The sequence below is a fragment of the Labrus mixtus genome, chromosome 15, assembly GCF_963584025.1.
Source record: "Labrus mixtus chromosome 15, fLabMix1.1, whole genome shotgun sequence".
Lineage (NCBI taxonomy): Eukaryota > Metazoa > Chordata > Actinopteri > Labriformes > Labridae > Labrus > Labrus mixtus.
In genome coordinates, this window is record NC_083626.1 from 5,360,062 (window position 1) to 5,386,508 (window position 26,447).

Below are 26,447 nucleotides of genomic sequence, written 5' to 3' on the forward strand. Positions count from 1 at the left end.
TATAAAAATCAACACTTGGTTAAGTAGAAAGTCTTAAAGACTTACATCAGCACCAAATATCTCAAAAGTCGTGATGTGTAACCGTTCTTTAAATTCCTGCTGTCAATAGAGCTGGAGAAAAACTATGAAGACAACCAGAGGAGGCTGGAGGGGAAAGCTCGTCAGCTGGATGGCTTGGAGGACAAAATGAAAACCATCCTCAATGATATCAACAAACAGATCCAGATCTACAACACGTGCCAATAATCCACCACTCCACGTCATAAGAACTGTCGGGATTTTCTGCCGTTTTCTCCAGATTCACAAGCTGTAAAATAGACTTTCAGAACACAACCCAAAAATCTGCCAGTGAATATGCATACTGTAGTCTGTTTGTTTGTTACGAAGGCGTTTAATACAGTTACGATCATATTTAGATATTTATAGCCATGGTGCAACAAAAGGTTGTCTGATTTCACATATTTAATTTTCAATCTTAATTTGAGTGCACATTTTTGTTTGGAGAATAATCTGGAAATTTATTTTATAATGTTCTTTAAACATCTGCTGACTGATCGATGTTATCCATTGTAAACAGTCTGTTATTTAACTATGCATTTTTTTTTACATACTTAGAGTGACTGTAACAGAATCAACATGTTTATATCATTTTCTAAGAAGGCTTTGTTACTACTGGAAGTGTAACCTGAGCTGTGCTCAAGAAAGACACCTTCATTAAACCTGCATCAGACAGTGTAAACAACTGAAGATCTAATACTGTTTAAATGTGTTGTTCAAGGACATACATTTAAAGTATTTTCATAAAAAAAAGTGTACCAACTGTGTTGATTGGAATCATATATTTTGTAACACATCTGCCTTTATACAAATGACTTTGAATCAAAGATAGGACCTTTGTGTATGTGAAAAGGGGTGACTATATTTCCTCTGACAATACATATAGACGAGCACAAAAAGCACCTCTGCCTGGAGTGTGAGGATGGCTGTACACTACTGTCACACAGGAATAAGGTTGATGGTAGTGTATGCTCATAGTGTATGCTGGCAGCTTAGCCTGGGTGATGCAACTATCAATCAATAAATAAGCCGGTATCTAGTTGAACATTCATCCGGAGTGGAGTATCTCAGCTACTGTTTTATAGAACAAATGAAATAAAAAACCTTTTTTGGGGGAAAGGAAATTCCCCTTTATTACCCCCAGGACACACTTAAAGGTAGTTAAAGATATTTTAGAAATGCCATGTTGTCTTTGTTCTTCAGAATTAAATGAATAGTTACTCCAGCTAGCTGTCTGTTAGCAAAACTTAGCATCCAGAAGGCCTGGCTAGCCTGGCTCTGTTTAAAAGCAGAAAAAGAAACCTTTTCACCTCTGTACGTCATCAATTAGCAAGCTAAAGAAAATGGGCAGGCTGCTTGTGGAGACCCCTCATGGTCAGTAAAATAATCCAGCACATAACTCTCTGTAAAAATGCAACTAGAGTAGAACCAGGCTAGCTATTTCCACCTCTTTACAATCCTCCTGTCTCATATAATTGACAAATGTACGTGATATTTATAAAATTGTCTGATTACAAGATTGTTAGAATATCCTCTTTTGTCATTGCCAGAATTATTTTTTGATAAATCTATACCAGCAATGCATGGAGTGTGAATGTTTATCTATCACATGTAGCCTAACTGTGATTGAATATTTGTGACCTGCAGTATTCTTCACTGAATGGTATTCTAAAGGGAAGTACAGTCTTCACACTGTGTGCCTTAGAGTCTTGGACATGTACTCATGAACTATTTGTATGACCTTTTTTGTTGTGTCAGAAACAAAACAAACCAAAAAAATTACGTTGTCAGCATATTTCCCTCGGATCACTAATCATCCCTCAGACCCAATATGTTGACGAGGAACTGCCAAAGAAAGAAATCCAATCAGTAAAGTAAAGTTGAACTGTATACAGTTTTTGAATAAATGTTGCACAGTGTATTCCTGAACATGTCCCTTTTTGGAGGATTTTTTTGAGACTCTTAAATGAAGTCAAATAGAAATCCATTTATCTGTGTTGATCATATGAAAAGCGTCCCTGTGTGATACTGTCCCTCTTTCTAACCTTGTTGCTTGTGGCCTGAATGTGCATGCAATCATCTTAGGGTCTGCAAGGGTGTAAGATGTCCTGATGCTATTTTTATTGCGCACGACCGTGAGACATTGATGAGTCCTTTGACAGTGGCCGCCTTGGCAGACTTTACAGCTGTCTGTTATCCACATCTTCCAGCTATGTGTGAAAACAGTGAATGGCAGAAATAAAAGAGCACTGCCAGGATGACAGGAGAGAGCAGGGACATTGTGAACCTTCTCCACCTACTTAAAAACAACAATCGATTATTTCCTCACAATGTCAATTTTAGGTACTGTAAATATGTGCAAAATAAAACTCAATTTGGTGACATGCATACATTATATGTTAAATACAAATGTGATGGAAGACCCCCTTCACAACTTAGCTCTCCTATATGCAGGAGTATGGAAGCCCTAAGCGGTGTATGGTATATGCAAGCATTTTATTTCCCTCAATTTTCCTGTGATAATGAGACACATTTCGGTTGGTTTCTCAAGATCTAGACATATTTATCCTGATATCTCTTGATAAGAGGGTGGGTTTTCCAGTTATTACCAGTTAATTTCTTGAGATCTCAGCAAAACCACTGAAATTGCCTCTTTATCGTGGGAAAAGAAGGTTTGTTATCCCAAGAGATAATGAGATAAACAAGTCGAGATCTTGAGAAAGCAACAAAATTGACTTATTATTACAAGTAAAATAAAATGTATGGATGTATGTCTTATTAGGGCATAATAAACACAACAATCTTATTTATTTTATGAGATGAAAAAGATGATTCAAGCTAAATAAGACTCAATTTCAAGATTCAAAAACGTTTTTGTCTATTAATAAATTAACATTTTGTTTCGGTCTGATTTTAAAAGGTTCAGCGAGAGAGAGAGAGAGAGAGAAAGAGAGAGAGAGAGAGAGAAAGAGAGAGAGAGAAAGAGAGAGAGAAAGAGTGAGAGAGAGAGAGAAAAAGAGGGAAAGAGAGAGAGAGAAAGAGAGAGAGAGAGAAAGAGTGAGAGAGAGAGAGAGACAGAGAGAGAGACAGAGAGAGAGAGAAAGAGAGAGAGAAAGAGTGAGAGAGAGAGAGAAAAAGAGGGAAAGAGAGAGAGAGAAAGAGAGAGGGAAAGAGAGAGAGAGAGAGAGAGAGAGGGGGGGGGGTGAGCTACAGGTCACGTGAACACAACAGTCAGGAAGTGGGCTCTGCGCACTGCTCTCCGGTTTGGCCGGGCATCAGTGTATTTTGTCCCAAACAAAGTAGGACTCACGCCGCAGAGGCCGAATGACACAAACAGACTGAGACGTGTTTCGGTGCTGTCTTTTGTTTGAATATTTTCTATCAGTAGATGAAGATTATCAGAAATGGGTCCTGGATAAAGTAATCTTGTAGAAACACCGTGGACTCCGGCTGGTTAGGAGTGTGGGCAGCAGCGGCCCGCGGCCGTGAAGGAGCTTAGCAGCCGGGAGGAGCAGAAGCCATTGTGTGTTGGGAACGGCATTCAATTTTCACCGAATTGAAGCTCCGTAAGTCTCTTGTTTTAATTTCGATACAAATTAAGCACTTCTCCTACAGGTGGGGATCATGTTTCACGAGTTGTCATGTTATGTTGTTTTGCTAAAGTAATGGTAGCTATATCAACCGTTTGGTGTCAGCTAGCGTTAGCTTGACGTGGCTAATGTCATTAGCTTCTGGAAGACGAGGAGCGTTTCTGTCCTGGAAGAAAAGGACCCGGCACAAAGTGTAGCGATAGTTAACCAAGAACCCCTCTGCTATTTTTAACTAATAGTGATGGATCATTTTCATTAATGAACATTACAGTTTGTTAAGTTAAATTCAAAGGTGCATTATCCCACCTTTACAAACGCTCATCAGGTAAACAAAAGACAAGTCGTTTGGTAATTAACTGAATGTGCTTTCCATGTAAATACAAGAGGACTGATTAGATACACAAATGTGATTACATCGAAGGTGAAACGAACCAAAGAGACAAATGTGTCGACGTTCACCTGACACCTTAAAACACCTGTCTCTTAAAGTAAAGAACCTCTGCAGTCGGTCGGCTAAGCTACAAAGCTAACAACTCTGTGGATAGAAAGCTACACTGCTCAGCGTGCTAGACACTTTTATTTACGCAAATCATGTTTTTAGTATTTTTTCTGTAACAAACGACGAATAAAATGGCTGATTTAGCTGTTGTCGTTTTGTCATTTGACGGTTTAGGCCAACAACTTTCTGTTTCAATGCTAGGGAAACAAATCAACGCTTGATCTGAGGCTAGTTCGGCTAATGTTTTGTGCAGCTATATACCACCTTTTGTGGGACATTATTTTAATGTCCTCGTCATTTAAGGAGTATTTGAGACCTTTTCTTATGAGTTTGAGGCGCTCTCCTTGTTCTTCTGAGATTGTGTTTGTTTGGTTTATATTTTACACACAACAAAGGCGGACATGATCACCTGAGTTGTTTACACTATGATGACTCAGAGCACATATTTATGCCAAACAATTAAGGAAGTTAATATAATTGTAGTGTTATGATAAGTACATGTCTTTCTGCCCTCCTCCTCAGGTCCCCATCCCTTGCTATCCTTCCTGATTCAGTTCTGGGAGAGTTCAGACTAGGATAATCGCCAAGATAGCCGGGCCAGGTAGGAAGAGGCACACCTCAGATCCAGACCCCAGCAGCGGCAGTGATTCCGGCGACGGGCAGCCTGTTAGTGCCAAGTGCCTGAAAATGGCCAGCAATGGTAGTAATGGTGCGGCTGGTAGTGAGACAGCGGGCCGTCGTGGAGGGGCTCAACAGAGAGGAGGCAACGGTAGGGAGAACAGTTCAGACCTGTCCTCAAGTACCAGTAAGAAGAAGCAGAAGGACCGGGCCAATCAGGAGAGTCGGGAGGCCAAGAGGGCAGCGGCTGCAGCAGTAGACGGGGTCATTGCAGAAGTCAAGAAAGGTGAGTAGGACTAAAGATGTTGTGTAACTAACTCAGCTGTGGACTCAATCCCCATTGTGTTGCCTTATTCAATATATTACACAAAATTCAAAAATGCAAGGGAACACAGGTATAACCTTTTGCATTATATTGCAGTTTACAATTTTTGAATACCCGTGTTAGCACTGAAGCTGATCGTATTTGATTTGTACTGGAAATTTAAAAAGCCATTAAAATGTCTCTGATCTATAAGACAGCCCTGATAGTATTAGAGGTAACTTGCTAAATATCAGGATAAGATGCTGGATTGTTTTCTTCCCCCCATATCTAAATATTATCCTGCAACAATGTTTGTATTTCTTTGAAAATTGTATCCATACAGTGCATTAGTTGTCAACATTATTTTATGTAGTGATCATACAGTACAAAACAAGCAATTTAGGCAAGATCACTAAACAATGACCCTCTTGCTTGTCAAAACTGATAATCAGGGAGAAATGTTTTAATTGGTAAATGTTATGAAGTGGATTCACACTAAGTTTCATGCTACTGGTGCTTTACTTTTGGGGTGTACTGTCTGCTGTATAATGCTGGCTCTGTTTTGAAGTTGATAGTGTTGCATATACTTTACTGTGTTGTTTATGTAGCCAGTTGTCAGAGTTCTAATCATTCTGTAGTGATGTATTTCTGGCTATGAGAGTGTCAGTCTCTTAGGACTTAGGTTTATTAAGACTGTCCTCATCAATACCTGGACAGACCATCTCTGTCAGTACACATAATGGTAAACTTTCAAACTGTAGCTCACTGTATTTCCTATTTGCTATCATTGTGCTCTTGTCTACTTTGAGAAATTGTCTGGATAAATAGAAAACATTTTGTTGTGCTAGAAATTAGAACTGCACCAGTACTGAAATGACACACTGGTATTGCCATTACATGGTTTGTCCACCAGAGGGCACTGACAAGTTACTTTTCAAAGGCAAAACATTCACTCAGTGTGAATCCTACGACCAAAAGGGATCCATAAAAACATGAAAATAAGTAGTTATTGGGTGATAATGTAAGCAGATTGTTCAACTCCCGTCCTCCAGATTTGTTCTGAAAAAATCTCGTTCATGTTGGATAAAGTGGAATATTATTAATGCATTCAATAATTGAAATGACAAGGGGATGTCCGAAAATAGCTTGTAATCAAAGTTTAATTATTTTCTCAGTCAAGAGTAATGTGATGCATTTGAAAGGTTTGGTACAATTTAGAAAGAGACTTTAGTTCACAATGTCATCAATGGATTTCTTGGGGCCACTGACAGTGTGTAAATGTTTGTATGTAATTGTTGAATTACCCATTAAGGAAATATTTCATTTGCCTGCTAACCAGCCAGTCACAAAAGTTGCAGATTAGCACTCTTCCCACAGAGATTATACAAATTTTTGGAAAGAGTACAAGACCAACAGCATGAGTAACAATGCATCTCAGTGTAGCAATCATCTGAAGTCAATGTGAGACACAGGTTATTCCTTCCTTATATAGAGATATTTGAGCAATTATTTGATATAGCTTTTTTAATATTGGATTGGTTCAGTTCACAATTTTAGTGTATTAGGTCAGTGTACAATGTTTAATCTTGCATTACTTGTAATTGAAATAAATCCTAACTTCTCAACTTAAAGTAGCCCAAAGTATGTTTATTAAATATCTGTTGTAATTATTATTCAGGCAAGCTTCAAATAGAAATGTCAAGTCCACTGTCATATAATTCTCTCTTGCCACTTGTGGACTTTCTGGCGGCAAGGCATTTTATTGTGATTTTAATGTGTTGAAATGATGATATAGATATATAAATAGATAGATACTATCTATGTGAGGCAGTGTGACGTTTCACCGAGTCATGAGAGAGTACTTCTGAACACTGTGGCATGGCTGACCTGGAATCACCAGCTGGAAGGGATTGGATGTTGCCTCTGACCTTTTTAGTTTGAGGGGTTGAGCGTCAGGAAAGAAGTTGTAATGGGAAAGTTGAGGCTCTCTGGTTGTTTTTGAAGGCTAAATGGTAATACGAATGTATACATGACTTCTCATGTATTTTACCTCTGGAATGAGATTTGATTTTAAGCCACGGATACCACTTTGAGGTCACAATGAAAAATGGTAAATGTTTGTTTTCTTCTTTGTTCTCATTCTTGTGGTTCTACAAAAGCATGGTTTTGGCTTGTCAGCTAATTGGTAGTTCGCTGTGATACATTTGTTTACTTGGTTTACAGTCTGTGTGGCATGAATACTTTTAGATGTCCCATCTGCTGTATTCACTGTACTGTGCTTCAGTTCGTGCCTGAGCTCTCTGGGCTGACCCACTTGAGCATATGGGTGCATTGATATGCCATTTGTGAATATGTGAGCAGGTGCATTTCAAGCTATATGTCTTTGTGCTCTCATGGTAGAGACACATAATGTTCTTCACTGGACTATCTGACAAACTGGACTTTTCTGTTGTGTGTTCTCTGTGTGGGCTTCTCTTCATTTTCTAGGTCTATATTTGCCATAAGGGAGCAACTGCTCTGTCTATTTTTAGAACTTCAAACAATTATTACAACCATGACATTTTCAGCTTGTGGCTTAAATGTTTTTTAATGTGTTTTAATTATGGTGGAAACTAAATAAATTCAAGTTTGTAACAGTCTGTTTCTATTTTGTATTTCAGATGTGTTTGTGGACTGGAAGCAAAATGTCAATGAAGTGACTGTCAGACTGCGCTGTGGGGAGGGGGTGCAAAGGATAGAGGATATCAATACAACTTTCACTGATACACACTGCCATGTGTGCTTCCCAGGTAAGTCAAACTACAGCATGTGACATGAAGACACTCAGTTCAGCAAAATGACAGTACAGACCAAAATGTATTAGATATTTTAGTTGCTGCATCAGAGCACTGTGAAGGCAAATATCCCACTTGGACAATTAAGGTTATCTGGTCTTATCATATCTTGCAATGTAACTTTATGCCATGACATTACATCAGAAATAGTTGCTTAGAACTCTTTTGGAATTTTTATTGATATTGTCTGTCAGACTGACGTGACAAATCATGATTTTTTACTTTTAACAAATCTGCATCATGATGTCGTCTTTTACAGTTAAACACAGCAACATCTATTTAATTTGGGTTCATTAAACTGTAGTCAGCTAGAGTCCAACTAATGTGTGACCTGCTAGATACAGTATATTCGCACAGATAGATGGGCAGACTCTCAGCAGCAGAACTGGAGCGGCAGTAGTTGGTGTCCTTCTCTGAAATCTTGGTGCTAAGCCTGACCTTGCTAACAGGACATTAAAACTGGGCACATGTCAGCTCAAGTAGTTTGAAACTGTGGACATAGTTCCTGGATAAGGAAGTGAAAATGACCACGGTCTGTGTGATCTAGACATATGTGATGATCAGAGAAGACAGATTTTTTTTGGCAAATATATGCAGTTGCTTTATCAAAGAAAATATACAAAGGATCCTGCTGTCAAAGTCATGCAGGTAATTTCGCATAGGTGTTTGGCCTGTACACCTAAAATATGAATCTCCACAATATAATAAGAGTCTCAGTTTGGGTTTAAACTTCAAACTCATCTCCATAGATTTAATTTTTAAACCTCAGAATGTTTGAAACTTTGTCTGCCTCCTATGTCTTGTATTTGCTGCTATTTAAACGTTCGTGATGACACTAGTTCTACTCTAATAGGGGCTGCATGTCATTGTTTTTCAGATGGACGTGAGTGGAGATGCCAGTTGCAGGAGGAAATTGAGGCCTCGTGTAGCAGAGTTCAGTACAAGGAGAAGGGAGGTTTCCTGCTTGTCGTCATGCAAAAGAAGATTCCTTTTCACATCTGGCCTTCACTTAAAGTGAGTCACATAACATGTGCAGTGCTTTAAATGTTCCTTTACTAAAATCCTGCTTTATTTTTGTTTGTTTTTAACTGTCTTTATAATTGTAGTATTTTCTTGCCTACTCTTTTATTATCCCATTAAATATGAAGTTATGAATGGCAGTTGTATTGTCAATAGAGTCTTCAGCTTATTCTACTTTTGTCTAAATGATAAAAATGGTTCTTCTTCTGTTTGCTCTGTTTCAGTCGAACAAGAAGGAGAAGGAGGCAGTAACCACAGAGACCAAAAATGACAAGGAGCCTGAGAAAGCTGTTGCCTTGGATTCATCAGAGATACCCAGACTGTCATCCTCGCAGCCTTCCCCCTCACATGCACAGAGCGAGTCAAGGCGCAGTGGCGGCAAAGCTGTCAAGCGCTGCCTTAAAAACAAACCAGTTGGTGACAAGGCCACTACGGACTCTTTGGGAGCGAAAGGTGGAACTGGAGAGGGCTCAGCCGCCACCAGCAAGCCTGTTACAGCCGCAAGAGGCGAGCAGCAGGAGCCCAGTGCTAAGCGCACTGTTGTACAGCCACCCAAGACCCCCAAGGAAGAGGCTGCCTCACCAGCAGACAGGGACACAAAATCTGCCAAGTCTACAGTAGTAAATGGTAAAGCTCCACACACACACCTGCCCGCTGGTCGGAGCCCACAAACACAACGCAAAGATGGAGACAACAGATCACAGAGACTAGAGAGTGGCCAGGATCAGAAACCAGTAGTCCCAGTCGCTGCTCCTGTCAGCCATACCAACAAAACTCAGGTGAGAAAATGTTTTGCTTAACTGAACATGATTTACACATTTATCAATTGTTCTCATTGTTTATAAGGACTTGGCGATTTGCTTTTGTGCAGAATTGATTTAATCACAATTCTCTGGTGCTAATTCGATTTGTATTGCAAATCTGAAGTATTGCAATTTTGTGTGCAGTTGTGTATTGAGCTGTCTTTACCAACACTTCAGACTCATACTGAGCTTTAGCCTGGTGAGAGAGGGAGATAAAACGGGTGTTGTATAAAACCCTGCCAAAGCTGCAGAATCATCTGACCTTAGATATTATTTAAGCCTTTGGTGCCTTTGAAATAAAGTTTCTTGTGTCTTCCCTAATTCAGGTGGCAGAGAAGCAAAACCAGTCCTCTGACGGGTCAGAAGCAACAGCACATGGCAGTGAAAGCCAATCAGCAGCTCCCATTAGCACCAGCGACTGCCTCAAACCTGTGAGCTCTAACAACAAAGCGAACTCTCCTGAAATGCTGGAGGATAAAACGGACTCTGAGCCAGAGAAAAGGCCTGACGAGCAGGAATCAGAGCAGGATACTCTGATCCACCAGCAGCCTCCATCTAGAGAAGCAGGTTCAGTACCAGCTGTTGGTGTGAGTGCCAAACAAGAAGCGTCACCCAGTATATCCCAGAAGCATGGCAGCTTTGATGGAGAAGAGAAGCGGGACCAGTCGAAGGAAGAGCCTCCACTGGAATTAAAGCAACAGGAAGGTTAGTTTGGAAGGCTTTAGGGAATGCAGAAGTCCGTGGGATAGGATTATCACACAAATCAAGTTTATTTATATAATGATAATACCAGTTTGTCATTTCAGTACTGGTGTAGTTCTAATTCCTGCCACAAAAATGTTTTCTATTTAGCCAGACAATTTCTCAAAGACAATAAAGTTGAAATAAAATACCAATAAAACAAAGATACTGCGTAAAATGAAATATGAAAACAAAACAAGAGAATAAAACGATAGCAAAGATTCAAAACCACGAACAGAAAAACTGTGCAATAAAAACAATAAATAAATTAAAGTAGTCAAGGTCAACTTGAACTGAATGACATCGAGAAAAGATGCAACTTCAACAGTGACAGCCAGGGATCAAAGAGTTTCAAAAGAGAAATTGTAGAAAAGGGCACAAGCTCTGGCGTGGTTGAGGTGGAGCCCATCTAGGCCAAAGAGCTCCCCATGCTCCCAAAAAAACATTAACATTGTCAATGAAATCCACCCGTGAGTGGAGCAGGCAGGCCACTACTTCTGCCCAGGATAGCTGGTGGCTCGGAGTTGATCAGGAGGAAGGCCAGGGACAGGTTGCAGGGTCCCAGACTGGTTTCTGGATTGGCCAAGTTGACGGTGGCAATCGGTTTTGCTTGTCCCGAGCCACCTCCATAAAGCCAGACAGGGGTGAGAGTTATGCAGTTCACCAGAGAGCCGACTGATGTGTTCTCTGAGGTTTGTTATTGTTCTGTTTGCCTTCTGAAGTAGTTCAGTCTTTAAAAGGCACACTGACAGTTCTTTAATGTAGCCACAAGCTAAGAGCGGAAAACCAGCTTGCTGAGTGACAGCGTGGGAACGAGGAAGCAGGAGGATAAAAACAGAAGATCTGAATGCACGATGGCTAAAACTTTTTGACTAATAAAATAACCGAGTAAAAGCATTCACCATCTAATAAAGTAGAATAAAAAGCAGCCTAAAAACTGCATAAAATCAAGACAGTTAACAGAGTGTCAGGGTGATGCTTGTGTCATGTCAGGAACAAATTTAAATATTGAACAAAGTGAATGTTAATATGCTTCTATTTTGCTCTTCAGCTTGTAAGCACTGATTTGTTCCTTCAGTTCAATATGATTTTAACCATGTAATAATTTCCTGCAGCCCCAGAGCCAATGGTCAACCTGCAATTTATGAAGAATGATTCGTATGAGAAGGGCACAGACCTGATGGTGGTAAATGTTTACATGAAGGGGATCTGCAGGGACACAGCCAGGGTAATCTTCAGGGAACAGGACTTCACACTCATCTTCCAGACCAGGTAGTTCACGCGAAAATGACACAAAAATATATGGTTGTTCCATATCTGCATGCATCAATGTCCAACAATAACCAGTAAATAATCTCTCTTTACAGTGATGTTAATTTTCTGCGGCTTCATTCAGACTGTGGACCAAACACAGTCTTCAAGTGGCAAGTCAAACTCAGGTAACTTCTGCCGTCACAGATGCCAGAAATGTTGTTTTGAAATTTAAGATCTTCAAATTGGACGTTAGAAAGAAGAGAAATTGCATGTTTACATTTCCGTCTGTTTGTCTCCCACGCCTCAGGAATCTTATCCAGCCTGAGCAGTGCAGCTACTCCTTCACACCGTCCCGACTGGACATCACCCTGAAGAAGAGGCACAGCCAGCGCTGGGGGGGTCTGGAGGCCCCCGCCCCACAAGGTTCAATTCAATTCAATTCAATTCAAACAACTTTATTAATCCCTCTTGGGGCAATTGGTGTGGAGCAGCTCGTACACATGAGAAAGAAACACGAACAAAGACAAGTTGACGTACAAGCAACAGATTAGCCTACACAAGGAGTTAAAACATAGATAAAGGAGACACTGATATTGGACAGACTGATTAAAAGTCAGCCAGACTGAAGATGAAATGAAAACACACTAGAGTGATCAGTCAAATAAAACAATAAATAAAAGATATGTGGCACCAAAAGATAAAATCTTTAAGGAGCATTCAGTAATCTGATCGCAGAGGGGATGTACGATTTTGAGTAGCGGCTAGTTTTACAGGCAGGTAATGCATAACGGGGACGTGATGGCAGCAGACAAAATTCACTACAGAGTGCATGACCAGAAGAGGCTAAAATACTCTCAGCCTTTCTGAGGATCTGCTGGTTACAAAAAGTGCTGCTGGTTTAAATCTCTCTGTTTCACGCCGATTATCTTATTATCTTATTATCTCAATTTCAGTAAGAATATTTATGTCTTTAACGGAGAGCTCATGGAACCAACAGATAGAAGAATAAACAAAGGAGTCTCTCAATAAAAGACTGTTAAAAGCGACAAAGTATTACAGGACTGACTGAGAAAGAGTTCAGTTTCCCTAAAAGGTGAATTCTCTGTTGCCCCCTCTTTACAATAGCCTCAGTGTAGCCTCAATCAAATATGTGCCCAAGTATTTGTATGACCTTACAATCTCAACATTTTTATTATGTATTACGTCTAAAGTTGAAGACGAGTTCCTTGGTTTCTCCTGCAAGCATCAGTATACATAATGCAGAAGAGGGGGGAAAGGACACATCCTTGTGGTGAGCCAGTGGAAATGGTTAGAGAGTCTGATAAATTACAGACACCCTCTGAGTTCTGTCAGTCAGAAAGTCCATAATCCACAGCACAAGCTGATGAGGCAGTTTAAAATCACAGATCATTCTTTCTATTAAAAGGTGAGGCTGCATGGTATTAGAAGCTGATGAAAAATCAGCAAACAAGAGCCGAGCATGAGCTTGTGGCTTTTCTAAATGTTTATACAAACTATTCAAGATAAAAAGTTTTGCATCCTCCACACCTCTCCCTGCCTGGTAGGCAAACTGAAATGGATCAAGGTTACCCTCCACTGTTGAGAGAACAAGGTTCTTTACCATTTTTTCAAAGGTCTTCATAATTAATTAGGTAAGTGCAACTGGTCTAAAATTATTTAGCTGCCTCGGACTAGTGATCTTTGGAATAGGCACCACAGTGCAAGATTTCCAGATGGCAGGAATAAAGTGACAGTCCAATGACAACTGGAAGATGTGGTGGAGAACACTGCTAAACTGGTCAGCACAATAACCTAATGTGCGTCCACAAACTTGATCTGGACCGGGGGCCTTCCTCATATTAATGTTTTTAAGATGAAATCTTACACATTCTTCAGAGTTGACAATATTGCCTTCCGAAAGGAGAGATTCTTTGAGGAGGGTCTTATTTGCAGCAAAATCCTGTTTATCAAAACGGCAGAAGAAGTGGTTAAGAACATCCGGAAGGTCTACATCATTTATTCCTTCAGTTTTAAAAGGTTTCTTGTCAGTGTCACCGCTGCTATACTTACTGTATATTCTACTTTATCCTTATACAATCTTTTTGCCTTCCTTATCTCAATTTTTACTTCTCTGTTAATATCTTTCTTTTCCTCATTACTGCCCGTAAAGAATATACGTTTTTCTTGTTTAACATGGTGACTTCACTGTAAAGTTGATCATTTTGAATTTTTATATTTCTGCAATTTGTGATAATCCAATCTGAAGTGCTCACCTGATTGTTTTGTATTAATATTCCTAAACATGTTCTGTGCAGTCACCTGCTATTGATAATATTCTTACCACAAGCTCCATTGTCCTCTGTCTAAGGTGCAGTGGGTGGTGCAAAAGTTGCTGTGCCCTCCAGTCCTGCCTGTTTGGAGAACAGCCAGCCTGGCAGCAGCCAGCACAGCCTGCCAGCCAAGGAGGAGCCTCCGAGGGTTGGGGAGGAGAAACCCAAGGCTCCTAAGGCGTCGTCTAGAGTGGAGGAGGGCAGTCTAGATGTGGTGGCTCCTCGTTCTGTCTCTGAGCACGTTTCCATCACAAAGCCAGATCCCACTGTTACCACGGTTAGTAGCTACATAGGTACATGATTATCTAATCCAGAAGAGATAAGGAGAAAGAAAAATACTGATGTTTGTTTCCTGGATAGTTATGTCTTATCGATTAAGCAACACCTTGTTAGTCTAGGAATAGAGAGATAAGAAAAGAAGAGATAATGAAACTATTGATTTTGATGTTTAGTCATTGAACCAAACTATCGATTAACATTACATGTCAATGTAGTCTTAAAGCTTTAGGGCTAAAGTAAAACTGAATCTTGAGTTGATCTGATTTCTTGAACCAGTGTGTTATTCTTTCCTGTCTCAGCCTAAACCTACCTGCATGGTGCAGCCCATGACCCATGCCCCCATTGCAAGCAATGAGCGCCATGAAGAAGAGGAGGAGAAGAAGGTGTGCCTGCCTGGCTTCACAGGATTGGTCAACCTAGGAAACACCTGTTTCATGAACAGTGTCATCCAATCCCTGTCCAACACCAGAGAACTCAGGGATTATTTCCATGGTAAATAGTATATATTTTTTGGCTCCATAGTTAAACAAATTCACATTAGTTCTGGTATATTTTATTAGAATGCCCTGAAGAAAAACTCTTAATGTTGACCAAATGCAGAATTAATTATGCTGCTTTATGTCTCTGCCAAAGATAGCGGGCTGTTATGTTTCTAAGAAAAGATGCACGGGTACACAGATAAACAAATAATCCTGCCATGATTAATCATCAAAATGATTGGCTGCCTGTGCTTGCTGATAGTCCAGAGACTGCTGCCCCACATGGTATGATAAGCGTTTATGCCTAAACTTTATCCTTAACTTAAAAAAAATAGTTGAAAGAATTTTTCCAGAAGTTATTTAAATCACAGTTTCAGTAGCGTTTAGTATTGCCTTGTTTCCATCTCCATTCACAAAAAGTCTATTTTTGAGTATATTCCACGTGTCCCTGCTTGTCCATGTACGTCTAAACTTCCAGTGACTTTCTGTTGACGTCTGTTTCTATTAATTCATACATTTCTTCTCTGTTTCCGTGTAGATCGAGCATTTGAGGCAGAAATCAACTGCAATAACCCGCTGGGAACAGGAGGCAGGCTAGCCATTGGCTTTGCTGTGCTGCTCAGGGCCCTTTGGAAAGGAACTCATCATGCCTTTCAACCCTCAAAACTCAAGGTAAACAACCCCAACAGATACTCTGCACAAAACATGTTCAACATATTTCTTACTGCTGTCGCTGACTTACTGGAAGATTTAAATCTCTTTGAATTTAACTCTCAGTCTTTCCTTTAGGGAAATGTATTACAGTGAAATGTAGTAAGAGGACAATACCATTCTGATTATTACAATGTGATTGATGAAAATTGAAAAGTGTTTTCATTTTCCCTCTCCTTTCCATTTGTTTGTTTGCAACCAAACAGGCGATTGTGGCGAGTAAAGCCAGCCAGTTTACAGGCTACGCGCAGCATGATGCCCAGGAGTTCATGGCCTTTTTGCTGGATGGGCTTCACGAAGACTTGAACCGCATTCAGAATAAACCGTACACAGAGACTGTCGACTCTGACGGACAGCCGGATGAGGTGGGTGTTTCTCTCACCTATGAGATATCTAGAACCGGTGTGGATTTGAAGTCTCTGGCAGGAAATGGGGATAGCATAGGATAACAAAAAAGTATATTGAAACCTTTAGGGGGATATTTTTAAATTCAATAACAGCTACCATTATTTTTAAGTCTACCCAAAGCTTTGAACTGATGATCTCTTTTTTCTGTTGCAGGTGGTGGCAGAGGAGGCATGGCAGAGACACAAAATGAGAAATGACTCCTTTATAGTGGACCTGTTTCAAGGCCAGTTCAAATCCAAGCTTGTGTGCCCCACATGCTCAAAGGTAACACAAATAGCTTTACACAAAATGTGTCTTTCTGCTTGCATGAACCTTTGAAATCACTGAAAATTTAAACACTTTAACAGTCAGAGCCCACATTTTTCATAGTAAGGATAAGACTTTTGGCTGTTGCATCAGCACACTGTACTGTTGACGGTGTTGTGATAAGTAATGTGCGGTGTGAAATATGTTAACTGAGCGGGGTCGATCTTGCCACAGTCAGCCAAGTAACCAAATGGCACCTTCTGAACACTTCTCTTGATGAATTTTAATGTTTAATGTGAATAGCTCTGACTTGTTACAGTGATGATGACCTGATTTCATTCACCTTCCCCTTTAACTTTTCCCTCTTCTTCTTCAGGTGTCCATCACATTTGACCCTTTCCTCTACCTGCCGGTGCCGTTGCCTCAGAAACAAAAGGTTCTCTCAGTTTTCTACTTTGCCAAGGAACCTCATAAAAAACCCATCAAGGTGAGATACAGTATCTTGTTTCTCCTTAATGGCTCAAACTACATGCTGTGACGGCCAGCAATGAACATTTCAGAGGAAGACATAAAAATACTTTTGACTTTGACTTACTAACTCCTTTTGTGTGTGTTATCAGTTCTTGGTGAGTGTTAGTAAGGAGAACTCCAGCACAGTTGAAGTCCTTGAATCCATTTCCAGGAGTGTCCGAGTCAAACCAGAAAACCTCAGACTGGCAGAGGTTGGAAACATTCAGGATTTCACACCTTGATACTTTGAGCAATGATAGCGTGAATGTGAAAATCACTCATGGATATACTTCTTCCACTCAGGTTGGGAAGAACCGCTTCCACCGCATGTTCCTGCCGTCCCATTCCCTGGACACGGTGTCGTCCTCTGACATGTTGTTCTGCTTTGAGGTGCTTTCCAAAGACATGGCCAAAGAGAGAGTCATATTGCTCAAAGTGCAGCAGGTAATCCTGATTATAGAATTCCACTGCATACTTAATATATTGGTGTTTACAGAAATTCTGAGGGGCCTTTCTTTGTTGTTCCTTTTCCTACAGAGACTGCAGGTCCCTAATATCCCCATCTCAAAGTGTGCTGCCTGCCTGAAGCCTCCAGTGTCTGAAGAAGACAAGCTGAAGCGCTGCACTCGCTGCTACCGTGTGGGCTACTGCAATCAGTGAGTAACACTGGAAAATGCTACCTCGCCCTCATTGAGATGTAATATTTGGATTCATTTCTGTCGAATGTGTCATTTTTGCCTTTATTAAAATCATTAACTCTCCGATGAACATGTAAACTCAATTCCCAGAGCGTGTCAGAGGACCCACTGGCCCAATCACAAAGCTCTGTGTCGACCAAACACTGAGAATGTGGGCCTGCCCTTCCTGGTCAGCGTGCCAGAGTCTCGACTCTCCTATGCCCGCCTCACACAGCTACTAGAGGGTTACTCCAGGTACGCGTTTCAATCTTCAGCTCTTCATGTTTGTCACTATTCAAAATGAAACATTTCTAAAACAGTTTTTCAAGCAACTTAATAAGATATTTGCTTTTGCTCTGGCCGTTTTACACAATAACTTTTATGCACTAATTTGATGCAACTCAACACGTTGGTCTCATGTCTGAATAAATGTTTGGTTTCACTTAACGTTAGACAAGCTGGAACTAGTAATAAGGTAGATGTATGTAGAGCACTGTATTGAATATATCCATCAATTAACATCCCTTAAACACAAATACAGTAAATGAGTTAAGTTTGTGCAGGTCAAGAGATGTGCATAAAAACAAAGAATAAAATGTTTGCGATTACAACAATTAGACCATAACTCCCTCTATATTTTAATTCAAACCAGCTGCATGGATGACTAAATGAATATTCATCAATGCTTCACATACAGTATGTGCAAGGTTTGTTGCTTGTAATGTTGCAGATACCCAACCCAGTGCAGGTCCTGCCTTCCTTTATTTTGAAGAAAGAATTTGCGAAAAAAAGGCAAATCATTACATAAACACCAAGAGAAAACTAGGAACAGAAGTTGTTTTATTTCTATTAAGCTATCATAATGCCATCTGGCACTGCTATGTGTATGAGAGATTATTAGAGAAAATAAAAGTTACATGTCTGATATACTGCTGTGTACTGACGTAAGATGAAGTACACATTTTTAGTGGCAGCTGATGATAACTGGGAATCACTCACTTAGAAAATGTAGCGAGCTCACCATGTAACTTTCCCTAATGTCTCTCTCTGTCTGTAGGTTCTCCGTCAACGTGTTCCAGCCTCCTTTCCAGTCAGGCAGGACGTCCCCCGAAACGTCCCAGAGCCGGGACCTTCCTCCGATGCCAGCAGGCTCTCCCGAGGGTCCTGGGCCCGGGGCTGAAGTAATGAGTGATAGCTGTACTGTAGGATCAGGGGATCAGGAGCTGCAGAGTCCTTCCCTGCTCCCTGAATGCCAGGGTGAGTGTGCACAGGCCTCCGCCCTCCACCCTGCAGAGTCAGAATCCCTCTCCTCCTCCCAGACCTCACTCTCCACTACACAGACGACAGATTCAGGATTTTCTGAGCCAGTCTCCTCCACTTCCTGCTGCTCTCTGGACCCTCACGCTGAAAAAGAGACGACTTGTGAGAAGGCTGTGCGGCCAGAAGGTAATAAAAAAAAAAATACATCTTAAAAATATAACATTGTCAATATATAGAATTTCCTGTTCTATAATTTATATATTTCTCTTTTTTGCCGCTTTTGTTTTGGTAGCTGCAGTAACAGGGTATCAGCATCCAAGTGAGTCGGCTTCAGGTCATGCAAGTCAGTTCTACATAGCCCTGCTGGATTCCAACAACAAGGAATTGAGACTGGATGAGAAAGGTAAGATTTGCCCAAAGATTTATTTTTTAAGTGGGATTCCTAGAATACCTGTTTTTTTTCAGTTCAGCTTGTTTAGTTTTGTGTAAAAAAGATGATTTACTGCATATCCATAGTTATTTTAGCACACTATGTTGAGGTATTCTCATCTCTTGATGGGTTATAAATGTCTTGCTCTGTATACTGTTATCCAAAAGAAAATAATATTAGTATTGTTTTTCTCTATTGCCCAACCTTTACAAACCCTTTTACAGAGGATGCTCTGGAAGCACTCCCCGAGGATGTGACCCTGGTGCTGGTGTGGAAAAACAATGAGCGTCTGAAGGAGTATGTTTTGGTGAGCTCTAAGGAGTTGGAATATGAGGAGGACCAAGGCTCTCTGAGTGAAACAGCCAGAGCAGGACACTTCACCCTGGAGCAGTGTCTCAACCTCTTCACAAAGCCAGAGGTGCTGGCACCAGAGGAGGCATGGTAGGCATCTGTATACTGTATTAATTCATCTCATTGTTTTTTATCTCTGTTGTTTCTTTCATGCTTCCCAGTGTGCAAGGTCCCACTGTGTTTTTCCATTTTCCATTGGGGTCAGAGAAATGTTATTCATTTTGAATACCCCCTGTCTTTTTTTAAGGTACTGTCCAAAGTGCCAGCAGCACAGAGAGGCCTCAAAACAGCTGCTCCTGTGGCGTCTGCCAAACGTTCTGATCATCCAGCTCAAACGCTTCTCCTTCAGGAGCTTCATCTGGAGGGATAAGATCAATGACATGGTTGACTTTCCTGTCAGGTAAATGTACAGTGAAAATAGGAGTTTTCACCACATGTCCAACTGCAACACAACACTTAATTTCACTAACTTGTCCTCTAGGAATCTGGATCTGAGTAAGTTCTGTATCGGCCAGAAGGATGAAATGCAACAACCCCCCATCTACGATTTATATGCCGTCATTAACCACTATGGTGGAATGATAGGAGGCCACTACACAGCCTACGCTCGCCTGCCAAGTGACAAGAACAGCCAGCGCAGTGATGTTGGTGAGTATTCTGTAAACAAGATTTGTTCAGATCATTTTATACCTGTTGGTAGTTCTGATGTCCTTTTTGTTAATTCCATTAGGTATAGATAAAGCCATGGTCCACAATCTGAACAATGAGGTTTTTGATCTGTTGCTTCCTTATAAAATTCTCACAGAAAAAAAAAACAGGAAGAGAGAGCAGACTTGCAGAAGTAGATCCTTTCAAAAAACTATCAGAATTACAATCTCATTGGCTCCACGAAGTCTGAGTTCACACTGCAGTGACCCGATCTGTTTTGGGTTTTTTTTGCTCCCATTTGACTCCGATGTTTTTTTTGATGACAGTGTGAACAGAACAAGTCACATGGAATCTGATCTTTTCGAATCAGATTTGGGCCACTGTCTTATGTGGATTCCCACAGGAGTCTGATACAGACAAAATGTAAAAAGCAATGTGAACAGAAAAATAAAATCACATCTAAGCAAAAAAATCCAGATTGAGCATTAAGGCTTGCAGTGTGAACGCAGCCTTAGTTGCTGTAATAAAAAAAAGTGTTATCGCTAACAGTGTATTCATCCACCGTATGATAAACTCCCTATGAAACTCAAAAGCTTGATGAGATGAAGGGATTTAGGATATAGACCCAAGACAGGAACACACTTTGAATACAAATACAAAAACATCTCCGACACAAGAACAGTTTCTTTCTGCAGTTGAATGAACCGTTGAGAGGAAATAACCATGTAATAAAAAAATATGAATTGTAAATGTCCATGTAGAGTAACCCAAATCTATCTTTGTACACATACTCGACTATTCAAGTCAAATCTGATTGCCCTCGTCTGCCACTCTGCTGTTAACGACCCTCTTTGTCCAACAGGCTGGCGTCTGTTTGATGACAGCACTGTGACCATGGTGGAGGAGTCTCAGGTGGTGACGCGTTACGCCTACGTCCTCTTCTATCGACGGCGAAACTCCCCCGTGGAGCGGCCACCTCGCTTCCTCAGGCCTGTCGGAGCCGAATCGCCCAATGCTGCAGGAGCCACTGCCAGCCAGGTGAGGGCGCCACAATAACAAGATACTTCCTGATGATAATTACATTTTCATTATTTGACGCTTCACACACCTCTTGTTCTACAAAAAGTTTCTGTTCATCAGAATCCAATGTAAGGGGATAATTACAGAAACACTTCTGAAACACTGATGAAAGGTTGGATAGAGAGTGTTTGAGATCGGGTGAAATATGTTTTGAAAATATCAATTACAGAAATAGTGCAATAAGTGAGGTGTGAAGAGTCCAAATAAAATAATCTATTTGTATACACATATCCTGTTAAAATAAGGATGTTTTCACATTATGTTGTATCACATTGTGACTGCTATGTTGGGAACTGTTCTGATTTTTCAGAAGACATTGCTAGTTGTATTGTGTTTGTCACTTATCAGGAACTAACAGTATTTGACAGGTCATATGAGAGACGTTTTTATATTGACTGTATCTAAGGAATTATGTCTTTTTACTAAGCTCGGGCAGTGACGAGCCTTATATCCACTGACTGGTGGGTTTATAATGGTATGATCCATCACTGACATGGTCTTTGAAGCTCAACACATTTGAAGCTCAACACGCTGTCAGGCAGAATTTGTTGCATTGCACTTTGTTCGTAGCTTCAGTGGAATGCTAACTTGGTAAAGATTTCTTACTCAATCATGAGGCTAAGAGAGAGTGATGAAATGGTTGTCAACATTTTTTAATGTCAATATATTTAAGTTTAGGTAAGTTGGGATGTCCTGCAATTTTAAGCATGGTGACTCTCTACAGGAAAAAACAAAGATGTATCTAATTAATGCAGTTCACATCACCTGCAGTGTCCAGTGTGACCTTGAGTTGCTTTTGATGACATCAGATTGTGGATGATTTTAAGGGGTAAAGGCATAAACGGTTCTCCTCAACAGCAAAACATACATAAAGACAAAACCCTTTTTAAAAGTGATTGTAGCCGGTTTTGTCAGTGAATGTGATCAAGTCCATTTTCAAACTTTTTTCCTGGTTTGTTCCATGTTTATTAAGTATTGTAGACAATATGGGTAAAAAAATACACTCCTAAGGGTTCTTGTGTATTTGATTTACTCATTGTTTTATTTTAGATCATGCAAATTCCACCAGATTTTGTAGGCCTTTCCAAATGTCCCAGATGATCGTTAATCAATAAGCAGTGGAGGCATGCAATCAGCTTTTGATGATTAAATTCTGTCCGGTAGAAGACCTATCTTGTCATTTTAGTATTTGTTAGACCATGCCTATTCCCAGAAGCTGACACCGGTTTCCGCCAATCGCAGGCCTCTCTAATATGGCGGGAACTGGAGAACGAAGAGGAGGGGCTCGACGAGAGCCCCCCTGGACTGTTCCGCTCTGTGCTGCGAAGAGGAAAAACGCTGAGGAACAGAGATGAGAATGAGGAAGACAGAACTGAAGGACCGGTGCGGCAGCACCGCAGGCGGAGGGTGTCGGACTATCCTGACGATGACTGTGTGCGATATTTTGTTCTGGGCACCCTGGCAGCCATGTTTGCTCTCTTTGTCAATTTGGTCTATCCTCTTTTGTGCAAAACCAACTGGACCTGAGAGGGGCTGGTCTGTCTGTATATTCCTGTGGCTTGAGTTTAGACATATGAATGTGAGGATGGTCAGAGAAGCACATGTTCGATAGTAAACTAAGGAATACGCAATTTAGCTCTTAATACTTGAAGATATATATATATATATATATATATATATATATATATATACATATACATATACATATATAGTTATGTTTCTATTAATTAAAAACCCTTTAAATTACTCCCTTTAAAGTAAGGCAGTGGGTTTAAAATGACAGCAATAGTTTCCCTTGTAGTTAAAGCTGCAGAACAGTGAGATAACAGACTCACATGTTCTGTTTGAGCTGGTCACAACATTGCCTCTGTTACTTCGTTCCACAGTTATACTTTTTAGTGTTACATTTTGAAAAGGGTTCTCACGTCATGGAGCTCAGAGTTTTTTAAGGTGAAAGTTCATTCCTGAGTTTGAAAATCATCGGTAGACAAGTTTCAATGAAAAGAGAGGAGGTTTAGAGCTTTCCCCTTTTTTAAAGTTTAGGTCATGTTTGTGTCCGAGAAACAATCGATGGAGATGCATTGAGTGCTAAAGATCTGAGAAAAAAGAACGTACTCTAGAGCTACAGATGAAGCCATTGTTGACGGCCTTCTGTTTTAATTGCACTAAACTATTGAGACAAAAATAATCATGAGTGACTCATTTTAAATGTTGTATCATGAAACAAATAGAAAGCTCTTTATTTTGTGACCAATCGTTATGAACTACAAAATACAAATTGTAATTATCAGCCTTAACATTTTTGTCCAGCCAACAAAGTGTGTTTTTTTAAAGGCTCTTTTCTGCAACGTGCTGTAGTACACTGTAATTATTGTTCATTTCCCATAATGCTTTGATTTTTGTTTTTATTAAAAAGTCTGGTTTAGTTTCTTAGATTCAATGTAGACGAGTGAAGGTACTGAAAATGATGAATCAAAGTCCCATCCACCTCTGAATGTAAAGGTTTCAGTGTGTTTCTTTGTCTTCAGAGAAAAGCAAAGACAAAGGTTGATGATTGTGGACAGTTTCGGATCTCGACGTTTTTACAAGTTGTTGATGATTTTCTTGTTTGATGCGCATGATCTAAAACATGATGTTTCACTCTTTTTAAAGTCCTTCCGTGTCCAAGCTGTCCACAGATCAGTTCTTTACTCTGCTGCTGTGATTGTGAGTGCTTGTTGGTCTCAGGGAAATCCCAGTGCTCTTCTTCTATGGAGGCAGTGTCCAGTGTCCTACGGTTGCCTTAAATGCCTAGCATCACTTGGAGTACTTTCAGACTGTGTAAACTTGATGCAAATTTATGCAAACGCTCAAATCTGTGTAGATGTACAATTCTTTGTGAAATACAGATTTTGTTAAACGTACACTAATTCAAAGTGTTGTGTGAAGTCTCCCAGGGCACAACTTAAAAAAGGCTGTTGAGTTTTCAGCACACACTCTGCAGATTGAAATCTCTAAATGCTGTTGTGTTTTGATTGGATGACCTGAATGGATGATGTCATTACGTGTGAGTGTCTCCTGTCTGCCGTAAAATGTCAATTGGAAAGAATAATGGAGGCCAGGGTTGGCTAATGTCTGAAAGAATCAAGTACTGTATTTAAAAGATAAAATTAAAACCTATGATTAAAGTCTCTGCAATAATGTCTGTAGAAACCTCCATCTAAATGCTGCTTTCTAATATATAGCAATGTACTCCTTTTGGAAATAAAATCTCCATCCCTTTATCATCTTTTTGTATGCATTTATTCAGTCACGTCATGTCCTCACCGTTTTCTCCCAACAGGTGACACATCCCAGAATCCAAGACCAGCATGATTTATCGTTACCACTGGTTTATTTTACAGGCCTCTAGCCAGTCACTATTTGGGCAAGACCTGGATCCTGAAGGACCACCCACCCTGACGCCTGAGGTTCCCTCTGACCTCTTCGCCCACTCTGGAGAGTGTGCCGCTCCATCCTACAGCAACATGGAGGAAGTGGACTAGTCACGGCGAGGACTAACAAACAAAAAAGAAGATCAGAGCTGATTCAGGTGCTGAATTGAAGCGGCTCCTTCTTCGCTGAAGGACACATCAGGGCTCTTTACAAAATCTGGTGTCATTCAACGCTGCAGTGCTAGAAGATCTGGAAGTGGGCTTTAAGAACTGGACTGAACCCACTTGTGAAAGACCTTCAGGTGTAATTCTAACTAGACCTTCACAACACTGATATAGTCACGACAATACACATCCCCATTGATAAACCTCTTACAAGCTGTCTATGTAGTTATTCAGTGCTTAGTCTCACAGAAGCTCACACTCGTCAGTAATCAGAGTTTCTGTTAGCAGGTCATTATAGTGACTGCTACAAGACTTGATACTCGAAAAACATAGTTCAGTGGAGTGCCTGCTAGGCTTCCACACACTTTGTTGTCAGAAGTAAGCTGAAAAAAAAAAACCTCACTGTTAACCTTAACCAGACATGTTAATCCCGGGCAGACGCTATGGTCATAACTCAAGTTAATTTGGGGAGTTTGAGGAAAGCTTGTTGAACCGTGAGTCCATTTGTTCTCTTTGTTTTTTAAAAAGATCTTTTGCGAGTATTTCCTGGTTTGATTTGTTTGTGGCAGGCTTTTGTGTAACATCGATGGGAGTTGAAGAAGTGGATGTAAAAAGAAATGTGAGACTGGTGCTGACCTGCTGCTTTTTTTTAATACAGAGGGCACATGCTTTTTCTGTCTTTTGTTGCATTATAAACTTTCCTTTTTTTTTCCTGCTGTAGTGTATTGGTATTGTTTATCTCTCTTTCTTTTTGTACTTGTTTAGATATTCAATCCTGTGGATGCAATTGTCAAAAGGCTTCAGTATAAACTGAAATGTGCATGACTGCATGTTGATACAGGCTGTAATCCCGGCTCCTGTTGAATATCTCCCTCCCCTCTAAAACTTGGCTACATTTAGTTATTTCAGTTTTGCGTGACTTGTCCCGTCTCAGCCCTTCCCTCCTTTGTAATGACATGCGTATATAAATTGGGGATCATTACAGATACTGCTGTGGATACATATAAATGGTTAATATAAATAAAACAGTTTGGGAACCTGGTGACGAATGTTGTTGTTTTTACACTTTGATTATTAAATTAAATTAAAGATTAAATATGTCACAAGTTGTCTGCAGGATTTTGGTAGTGTCATAATGCGTTTTGGGATTGAGTAGTTTTATGGGCAATAATCTCTGTCACGCCAATCATTAAAAGTCTTTACACTAAGATTTAAGTAAATAAGACCAACAAGAGAGGACAGACCGTTCTCACCGTAGGAAAAAACCCCTAACATGAGGCCTACAGTTTGACAAACTTAAAAACTACAAATATAAACATGAGGTGGGAGGAAAATGCAGGGAGCTCTGTGCATTTAACAGAATTAAGTTAAGCGCTACAAGCACAAGTAAATTGTATGATGAACATTAAAGTATGTGGATAAAAAGTGTTTATTTTTTTCCATTTTCCTTATGTATCTTTACTTAAAGAGATAAAATGCTGTTCTCTCAGCCTCCAACAGTGAAACATCGATCAGTCAGTACATCTTTATTTGGTGCCAATTCACAACAAATGTTATCTAAAGGCGTGTCACAAAAGAGAAGGAAAACACTCTACTCACTTTTTCATTATCTACAAAGACCCAACATTAATCCATCATGAGCACAGCACTAAGCAACATTTAGTAAAGTTACAGTGGCAAGAAAAAAACGTCCTTTAACAGGATGAAACCTCGAGCAGAACCAGATTCATGATTAACAGC

The 26,447-nt window shown here is 40.2% G+C and overlaps 2 protein-coding genes across 6 annotated transcripts in view; both read left to right on the forward strand.

Moving 5' to 3' along the window:
• The window catches only part of lamb2 (laminin, beta 2 (laminin S)), a 44,350-nt gene extending 42,364 nt beyond the window's left edge, over positions 1–1,986 (forward strand). Inside the window, exon 35 of the mRNA XM_061058259.1 lies at positions 110–1,986. Coding sequence (XP_060914242.1) covers positions 110–246 — 137 coding nt within the window. The 3' untranslated portion in view covers positions 247–1,986. The remainder of the gene's footprint in view (positions 1–109) is intronic.
• Positions 1,987–3,299: 1,313 nt separating this feature from the next.
• On the forward strand, positions 3,300–25,752 carry usp19 (ubiquitin specific peptidase 19). Of its 5 annotated transcripts, none has more exons than XM_061058262.1 (26): positions 3,300–3,623; positions 4,669–5,050; positions 7,729–7,857; positions 8,780–8,916; positions 9,147–9,701; positions 10,052–10,430; positions 11,582–11,738; positions 11,834–11,905; positions 12,028–12,143; positions 14,089–14,327; positions 14,629–14,821; positions 15,347–15,480; positions 15,726–15,884; positions 16,081–16,191; positions 16,550–16,660; positions 16,794–16,895; positions 16,987–17,127; positions 17,221–17,339; positions 17,472–17,615; positions 18,418–18,806; positions 18,913–19,023; positions 19,275–19,491; positions 19,649–19,801; positions 19,883–20,049; positions 20,912–21,087; positions 22,372–24,392. In XM_061058262.1, the coding sequence occupies exons 2-26, from the start codon at positions 4,834–4,836 to the stop codon at positions 22,654–22,656; spliced, it is 4,713 nt and encodes a 1,570-aa protein (XP_060914245.1). In that variant the 5' UTR covers positions 3,300–3,623; positions 4,669–4,833; the 3' UTR covers positions 22,657–24,392. The 5 variants fall into 5 exon arrangements, with proteins under 5 accessions (XP_060914245.1, XP_060914246.1, XP_060914247.1 ...); XM_061058263.1 differs by having other exon boundaries at positions 14,095–14,327; XM_061058264.1 differs by lacking the exon at positions 22,372–24,392 and adding an exon at positions 24,513–25,752 and having other exon boundaries at positions 3,301–3,623.
• Positions 25,753–26,447: the final 695 nt, after the last annotated feature.